The sequence below is a fragment of the Chelonoidis abingdonii genome, chromosome 6 (genome assembly GCF_003597395.2).
Source record: "Chelonoidis abingdonii isolate Lonesome George chromosome 6, CheloAbing_2.0, whole genome shotgun sequence".
In the NCBI taxonomy this organism is placed as follows: Eukaryota; Metazoa; Chordata; order Testudines; family Testudinidae; genus Chelonoidis; species Chelonoidis abingdonii.
Genome location: NC_133774.1, coordinates 34938994 through 34947618, shown reverse-complemented (window position 1 = coordinate 34947618; position 8625 = coordinate 34938994). Strand labels below are relative to the sequence as shown.

Genomic DNA, 8625 nt, shown 5'->3' with positions numbered 1-8625 from the left:
TCTAGGTATCTATTTAAAACATTTACTTCTCCTTATATTATCTTGCTTTTTTTTTTCTTGAGAGGTTACAGATGTAAAAGTTTGTAGTGATTACATGACTAAGGTGTCCACATGTCAGGCAAAAATTTATGTGATATAGCTTTATATCTTTCTTCTTCAGCCATTAGACCTTTTGCCTTTCTCTTCTTAGTCAGGCATTGTTTCTGATAGATTTTCCTCCATCCTGCTTTTCTATTCCAGGTGATATTATCTTCAGTGGAGCAAAAACCTGCTCAGCTCCCTGTCCCAGCCTCCCTTTTCTAAAAGAACTACTTGTCTGGATAAAGTGGAGGGGGGAAATATCTGCTATTATTTTTAAATTCTACATCATTTAAAACCAAAACCCCATCATTTTTATTTCTTAATTTACAAAGGAAATAATTGATATGTCCCAGACAAATGAAAACTATTCTCTAAATTAATCCTAACAGAGGGAAATTGTAGAGCTAAAATATTATGGAATACAAAGGAGTATTGGGGTGAGTAATGAGAGCAAGAACTGGCCCTTAGTTGTGATTGTATTTGGACAGTGAAGACTTAAAACTATTGAGCCAAATTATTCTCTTAGTCCCCGATTCAGAAAATTGGGTAAACACATGCTAAAATATATTCCTATTCAGCAAGGCAGTTAAGTTTGTGCTTAGAATGGGGCCTTGGTTGAGAGCACAATATAGCCCAGTGAAGTTACCTGAAAAATGGATTCTGGTCCATGCAATACTAGTGGAAATTACCATTGTTTTTTCCTGCTCAGTTCACTGGATAAAGTTTACAGTGTTCTAAATATAGACATTTTATGGACATCCACCAGGAACATAAGATACAGCATTAGCTTATTAAAAGAAATCCCCCAGTGAACTTTACTTCTGAAAGCAAATCACCTTCCAGAGATATTATGCTAGTTGCATTTTTTTCATGTTCTCTGATTATTGTTCTGGTTCTTCTCCTTAACTTTTGTTTGGTCAACTGGAACACCTTTGAGTGTTTGTGTTTGTCACTTTGACTAGGGATGGAGCTTCAACACAGTGCCCTAATAATGTGGCATGGATCTGAAACTTAGCAGGAATGTAAATAGGTATTCAAATCGTCCCAGAAAGATGCAAATGAAAGAGGTTCAATTAATGACCAACCTATCTCATTACCATAGAGAGAAGGAAAAAAGGGTAATATCTCTTCTCATTCAGAAGCATATATGGGCTTACAATTATTTGCTGTCAGTGCACTGGTGACACTTATCAAGGAAATGTATTTAGCAAGCTGGAATTATAGTGTTGTGGATACTGAGTTTCAGTTGGGAGCTGTACCCTTGAACAACTCCACTTCATCCCAATGCCATTCACAATTCCCTTTCCTCTAATACCATCACTACCATTCTGAATCACAGGGACAAATTTCCCCAAACCCTTTACAACCAGTAACCGAGGACTGCATACAGGGAAAATTCCATTTTTTCTATTGTGTTCACTCATCCTTTATTTACAAATACACATTATAACTTTTATATACATTGCACATTTACATGGTAGAAAAGTACAAAACTATATATTTAAATGAATTTATATTTAACTCACCATGTTTGAAAATATAAAATTGCATCAGAAAAAAAGTATTATGAGAAGCAAGAAACTTGAACTGATAAAGCTTTGATATACCTTTTAGTGACAGTTTAAAAGAACTTTAAAGAGTGGTATTGCAGAACCATCTTAAAGGAACCACCTGATAAAGCATTTATGTATGTTACAAAAAATAAAAAAGAATAAGAACTTTGTTCTCATTATTGTTAGCCATGTAGTTATTAACAACCTTCATAATTCGATTTCTTTGGGTCCAGAATTCTTATACTACAGTATAAATGCTCAGCACATTGAGAGCATGTCAGTACATGGTCTGATTAGAAGCAGAGAAAAGTGAAGTGGAAGAGGTGTCCTTAAAGATTGTCTCACTACCCAGAAAGTATATTTAAATCAGTTACAGCGCCTTTTGGTCAGTCAGGATTCCTTGTAAACAAAAACCCGACGGATCATTTATGTACAGAATGGATAAGAAGAAAATCCAATAAATAAACATAACAGAAACTGACATGCAAGTTTGTGAAAGTGGAGAGGAGTTAACATCAGTGAAAAGAAGAGATGAGCGTCACATGGGTAAGCTCTAAGGAATGGACTTTTATAGTTTACAAAAAAAAAAAAAAAAAAAAAGCTTTACTTTACAAGCAAGAGACCTCACAATAAATAACACTGCTCTTCCCGTAACGAATAAATTTCTTCAAAAAAGGTGTACAGTCAACCAGACATTTTATGTATAAATTATAAAATATGACACAGTATAAATAAATGTCTACAAGACTCAACTATATGTATACTTTTCTTTCTCCCCAAAATAAATAAGCATACACTTATTTACAGTATGGACATTGATTTCTTGCCCAATGGCTGTTCCAATAGTGATGGAGGTTTTACCACTCTAGAATGGAAGATATAGGAAAGTTGTAGTCCGGGTCTTCATCTTCCTCTTCTTCCTCGGGGTCTTCATTAATGGCTAGATGGGGGAATACAGGGGAGCTGTTGTTTAAATAAGGACAACAACAGCGCAGAAGCAGCTCAGTGCATGTTTTCAAAGCCCTCTGAACAGCCACAATATAGCGTTGCATTTTACGTGACTTGTAGTGAGATGCTCTTTGGCATCTGCTGTTATGTAATATGGTTTTTTATACATAAGCTATGAAGTCATAACTGCAGAAAGTTCTGAAGAATCAATGGCTCAGGTTTTATTGGCAGATTCCTGAAATCAGATAAAAAGCGCTCTTGTGTTCTAGGTTTAACTGCTTTGTGTCCTTCATTCAGAGTTAGTAGAGGCAACTGCTCTAAGACAGCAGCCCATGTGCTAACAGTAAGCTTGGTTTTTTGGATGGAGTTAGGTTATATCCAAGTGTTAATAAAGCAAACAGCAAAGCACACTAAAGCAAACAAATTAGGAAAAATAGCTAGCATGATGCTCTTAGGGCAACCCCTTGCTGATAACATGACTTTTCCTCAAAAAACAGGTATCTTGAAAGTGTTCAAGCCACAGACTGTCGACTATCTGTTGCAATTTACCAATCACATACATGTGTGTAATATATATATATATATATATTTCTAAGGGAAAATCTTTACATTAAATTCTCATTTTTAAAGGCATAAGTCTTCATTACCCAGGGATTGCCTTCAGAAGCCTTAAATGACTGCAAGGTTTAAAATCTCACTTACAGTTGCAAGATCCAGCATGCTTTACTTCTAAAAGCACACCCATGGAGCAGGCTGCTTCTTTCATGGCACACTCGCTTGGGTAAGTAGTGTTATCGCTGGCACAGACTGCTTCATCTGACTTGCTTTCAGGGCACAACTCATCACAGACGGCACAACGACCTCTGCCAACCTTGAAATCCCACAAACATTTCTTCCCAGCACCGCACTGGATATCTTCACAGGATTTGGCTTCTAAAAATACAAAATACCAGACATGAGTAAAGCAGAATGTCTTTTCTCATATATCAAGAACTCATAGGAAAATGAATATAAAGTTTCTGGGTAAAATCCTGCTCACTTTACTCAAGCACATTGTGCTTTTGGACATCAGTGGGTCTCTCTGTGTGTGGAGGGGGGTATGGAGGAGCAAAGCAATAGAATTTGGCCTCAGGAAGGAGGAATTAAATTTGCATATTGTATATGACACCAGGTCCTGACCTTATCTGATTGAAATTAATGGGAATCCCCTCTCCCCAGTGTCTTAAATGGGAGGTCTATAATTGGCCAATTAATTAAACATTTCTAAACTGATTATTTTTCAAGCTAAACCATATAAAATAGCTATTTATGTCATTAAAGTGTTAATTCACCACATGCTATCACAATGGAACTAGATTTGAGATCTTTAACTTGTAAAGATAATTTTTCAGGCATGAAGTTACCTGAAATGTGTTTGATAAAAACAAACATATTGTGGTGACAAACATTGTTAAGAATAACATTTCATATAAAATACCAGGTTGTTTTGAGGTTATTTTCTTATCTTAATCCACAACAGCACTCCCCAATCACTCCAAAAACTTTTTAAGAGGGAAAAATTATTAGATGTATCTGATTGACATTAAATAACATTTGCCAAGACCTCTTGAAGACAAATGTTTCCAAGAACCCAGTTCAGCTGAATGTTGAGATTGTGTTACTCTGTTGACATATTAAAATACGTTTTAGGGACTGACTCCAGCTCCCATTGAAAACAGTGTCAAAACTCACACTGATATCAAGGATTGAACCCTTTGTCCCCTCTTGGGGCCCAAAATCTTTCAGGCATCACTCAAGCAAAATTTCCTCTTCTGCTTGAGTAAAAACTGCAGGACTGGACAACACGTTCAGTTCTAGGAAATAATCTGCATCCAGAAACCCCTCTACAAAACTGTGCAAGAATTAGTTCTGAAAAACTATTCCCCTCCCCCCATAAGCACCCCCAAAGAATGATACCTACTGATACATTTTCCCTCGTAGGCTAATCCAATGGATCTGCCTAGTAGGCAGGTAGCCTTTCTCAGGTGGCAAGCACTGGCATACGTTATTCCATCATTCCCACAGAGATACTGTTCAGGGGAAGTAGGTTCCGGGCAAATCCGATTACATGTCACACAGTAGGCATTATTAGTTTGATCAACCACACACGTGGAACTACCTCGACAAAAAACATCCCTGCAGGTCTCTGAAATAAAGACGGAAACATACAATGATTAGCAGGAGATCCAGTGCTCATACCGGGAGTGAATATGTGAAACAATCAAACAAATGACACAAACAAAGTCTTCAGAGCTTTCCTCTTAAAAAGGACACTGGGGAAAACCTTCACATCTCAGGGAAGCTGGTGAGAGCACAGTGTTTCGTGACTCGGGGGGGATTCTCAATTCAGCTATGGTCTTGTCGGTGGAACGTGGTTTAGTGTTTGTCCCTCAGCATTTGAAACATCGTCTTGTTATGGTGGGGAAGTACGTCAGCTCCTCCTCTCTACACTCAGACACACCCTGTGGTATTCGGGAGACTTGGTTAGATTCGTAAACCTACTTTTGCATTCGCCCTGATATTGGACTTCAAGTTCGGGTTGCTCTTTACATCTGGTTTTGAGGAGAGCACACTCGTTCCTGTAGGTTTTTCCATCTGAGCCACACACATGACCCTTCCAAGTGACATTAGAGCAATCCGGAGCACAAACACACCGAGGTTTGCTCTTCTTGTTCATTTTACACTTCTTCCCAGGTCCACAGTCCACGTTCTCACACGTTTCTAAAGGGGGGAGGGGAAGGAGTGGAAAGAAAGAGGCAACATTTTAATACCTTGTCTACTCATCAGACTTCGGATTAATAGCGTTTACAAAAACACTGGCAACCCCCAAGGCACAAAGGGGGGAACACGGTTCCCCCCCTCTTCCAGAAAACAAAATGTGGGGTCCTGAGAGAGATCAACCAAAAAGAAGGGTCAAACTGCGGGTTTGCACACACAGATCTATTCCACCACGCAGAGGCTAGCTCCCTTCTCCTTCTCACTAATACAGTGTCCAAATCAGGGCATTTACTCTATGGGATGAGCTTTAAAATCCTAACTGGAGAGCGGTATAGGGACACACCACTGCCCCTGCTGACTCCATCCCGGCCACCGCCATCCCCTGCACACACGCTTTCTGAGCACTTTTCAAACACACCTTTGCATGGGATACAGTTTGGGGCACCACCGTTAAAAATCATCCACTTAAAAAGCGTGTTGTCGTTGACGTCTTCTTCGGTCCATGAAGTGGTTAGCCGGCTCGTTTTGCAGCACTCCTCCTTGCTCAGATCTGTTTTATATAGGACCTGGCAGCGGCCGTTCTTTGCCTGCCGGAGCCAACAATTCCCAGCTGCAAGAGCGAGAGAGAGACCCAGCCATATCAATGTCAGTTACCAGTGACCCAGACACAACACGTGCTGCTTGCATTGACTTTTACTAGACTGTTTACTTTTATTTGTCCCATTTCATAACCTGCAGCTACTATGGAGCAGTAGGCAGTGCAGTTTAAATAAGTTTTCGCAGGTATTTATTCCATATGTAGACTATAGGGACTTGCATGCACGTGACAGAGGTTTGACAAGGATGTGCGTTAAAAACCAGGGGTAAAAGAAAAATACACTTGCAAATACTTTTTTTCCCCTTCTTCAAAAATTCTGTACAACATTTGTTTTACAGCTGCCCAGAGTTTCAGTCCAGGCCATTTTACAATCTGCAAGAACTGGTAACATTTGCCTGTTAGCGAAGTCTTTCGAAATCTCGAAATTTTGCTGCTTCTTGCTTCCCTTAAAAAAATGTCTTTTCTTTGCTGAAGCAAGTTAGCTGCGATCCAAAGAAGGGTGACCAAAGTAAACAAAATGCCGGGGCACAGAAATAGGAGGCCACTCGGGAGTTTATAAACCAAAAGTTATAGGTATCGTCTCTTCCGACACAGTTTCATAGGGAAGTACACTGTATTTAAATCGGATAGAGATTTGTTTTACTAGTATCTCTGCTGTTGATGGATTCAAGCCAAGAACATTAGTCCAAGCAACTCCCCCTTTTAAGTTGGAGAGTTTTGGTTGGGATGAGCCTCTCGTGAATAACCAGTGTACTTCTCCAGCAACTCAATAGCAATTGATCCTAATCCAGCAGGGGCTCGATCCGGTCTCCTTACTCCAGTGGGAATTTGCCCGGAGTGAGAAGTGCAGGATCGGCCCCTCAGATAGATATATATGGGGAGACGGTGGAGGGGAAGGGTATCTTCCCCCCCATGACAATAATTGAATAAACAACGCCCTTTTGAAAACCAGTTTTCATGGATCAAAAGAACGATAGAAGTCAGTTTTGAGCCCCTTACAGTTGCCTTCACGACGTTAACCTATACATCCAGCTCAGCGAAAAAATATTCAGTGAAACCCATCAATCTAACTCATCCAGGTTGTTGTCGGAGCGGCATCAAGAAAAAAAAACACCCGGTAATCACTCGTGGAAAAGACAGCTATTATATTTTCTGTTTGTTTTGTTCGCCTGAGACATGTATTTAAACACATTCTCCAGTTGCAGCAGAATTCACATCCCAACGAAATTCACTCACAAATGAGTATGTGCGCGGGGGAAGGAGGGGTCCACATATTGAAAGGATAGCCGGAAAATGGCTAATATTAGTGTCTGAAAATGTCATTTGTGATCATGGAAGTCACCCACCATCCTTGCAGCCAAGTAGTCGAGAGGAAAATCTAAGCTATATTGCTACAAAAACTTTGAGCACCTATTTAGACAGCGGGGCTAAGCAAGTTCCTGAGTGGGGCTGCTGTTCATTCATGCTGCATAATAATAATAAATAACAATCATCGTCATCATCACCGCTTCTCTGTACTATGCACAGCAGTTTGAGGGGCTGATCAATAATAGCTCTAAATGTCAGCTCCGTACATTTTTGCAAAGCAGTCCCATTCCCATAGTTAACTTGCGGTCCCTTGTAGAGAGGCGTTCAACAGTAGAAAGCTAAACATTGAGAAAAAAGATAGAAAATAAAACACATCCCCAAAGAAACAATCTCATCTTACCCTGTCCTGTGTGATCTTCCATGAAGTGGCACAGAAACATCAGGAATAAAAGCATGCCCGGGTGGATTCTCTGAGTTAACATCCTCGGTATGGCAGTGAGTGAAAGAGACAGAAACAATATCTAGTGGAGCAAAGAGAAAGAGAGAGAGACAGAGAGCACTAGTCAGTCTGCTTATGATCGCTCTTTTGAATGAACGTCAGCCTCTCAATGCAGTCTCTCTTTAAATCTATAAGGGGGTCTTAGCTGTCTGCGGTGGGCGGTCTCCTAATGTGTGTGTGTGTTCGGGGGTGGGGAGATTTAAAAAGTTCACTGTGAATCAGGTGACATTTTCCACCTTCTGGAAACCCTTTCCAATTATCTGTCTTAGGTGTATATACTCTCTCTCTCTCTCTCTCTCTCTCACACACACACACACACACACACTCACAGTCTCAGATCAAATCTGCGAAAGGGAATCGCCGGAGTTCTTTGCGTAGGAACAGGAAGGAGTGCAAGAACAGAATGGTAACTGGAGCTTAGAGAGAGAGAAAAGAACTATCCACTCGTGTCATTAATAGCAGGAGGCGCGCACGCGCGCACGCAGAGGAACTAGGGGCTTTAACACAATTTATAGGACTAAAGCAAGAGCCATGTCACTTGTCTGGGGAAGGAGAGGCGTGATCCTTTCCCCTAGCCCCCCACATCATGGCCAAAGGAACTTGAAAACAAAACCACAACCTGATCAGCGTGCGGAAATGTTTTCGCTTCTTGTTAGAAGTTCTGGGGCGCAGCAAAAGGTGATGAAGTCTCTCCGGAGATATGATTTTTGTTGCTGTGTGTGTGTCGGTGACATTCCCACTCTGTGGTTAAGATTAATAATAAATCTACCCCTAACACTTCAAGCAGTAGTTAAGTGTCTGGCGCACACACATCTCCCTCTCTGGGACTGGTCAAAAACAAACAAAAGTTTAATACCTAGTGTTTTACCCAAGCGACAAGC

The 8625-nt window shown here is 40.4% G+C and overlaps 1 protein-coding gene across 1 annotated transcript; it reads right to left on the bottom strand.

Annotated features, from left to right (window-relative positions):
- Window positions 1–1511: 1511 nt before the first annotated feature.
- Window positions 1512–8135, bottom strand: FST (follistatin). Its single transcript, XM_032798914.2, has 7 exons — window positions 8074–8135; window positions 7646–7766; window positions 5758–5949; window positions 5124–5342; window positions 4543–4767; window positions 3285–3515; window positions 1512–2574 (listed from the first exon to the last, which is right to left on the bottom strand). The coding sequence occupies exons 2-7, from the start codon at window positions 7725–7727 to the stop codon at window positions 2492–2494; spliced, it is 1032 nt and encodes a 343-aa protein (XP_032654805.1). The 5' UTR covers window positions 7728–7766; window positions 8074–8135; the 3' UTR covers window positions 1512–2491.
- Between the last annotated feature and the right edge of the window lie 490 nt (window positions 8136–8625).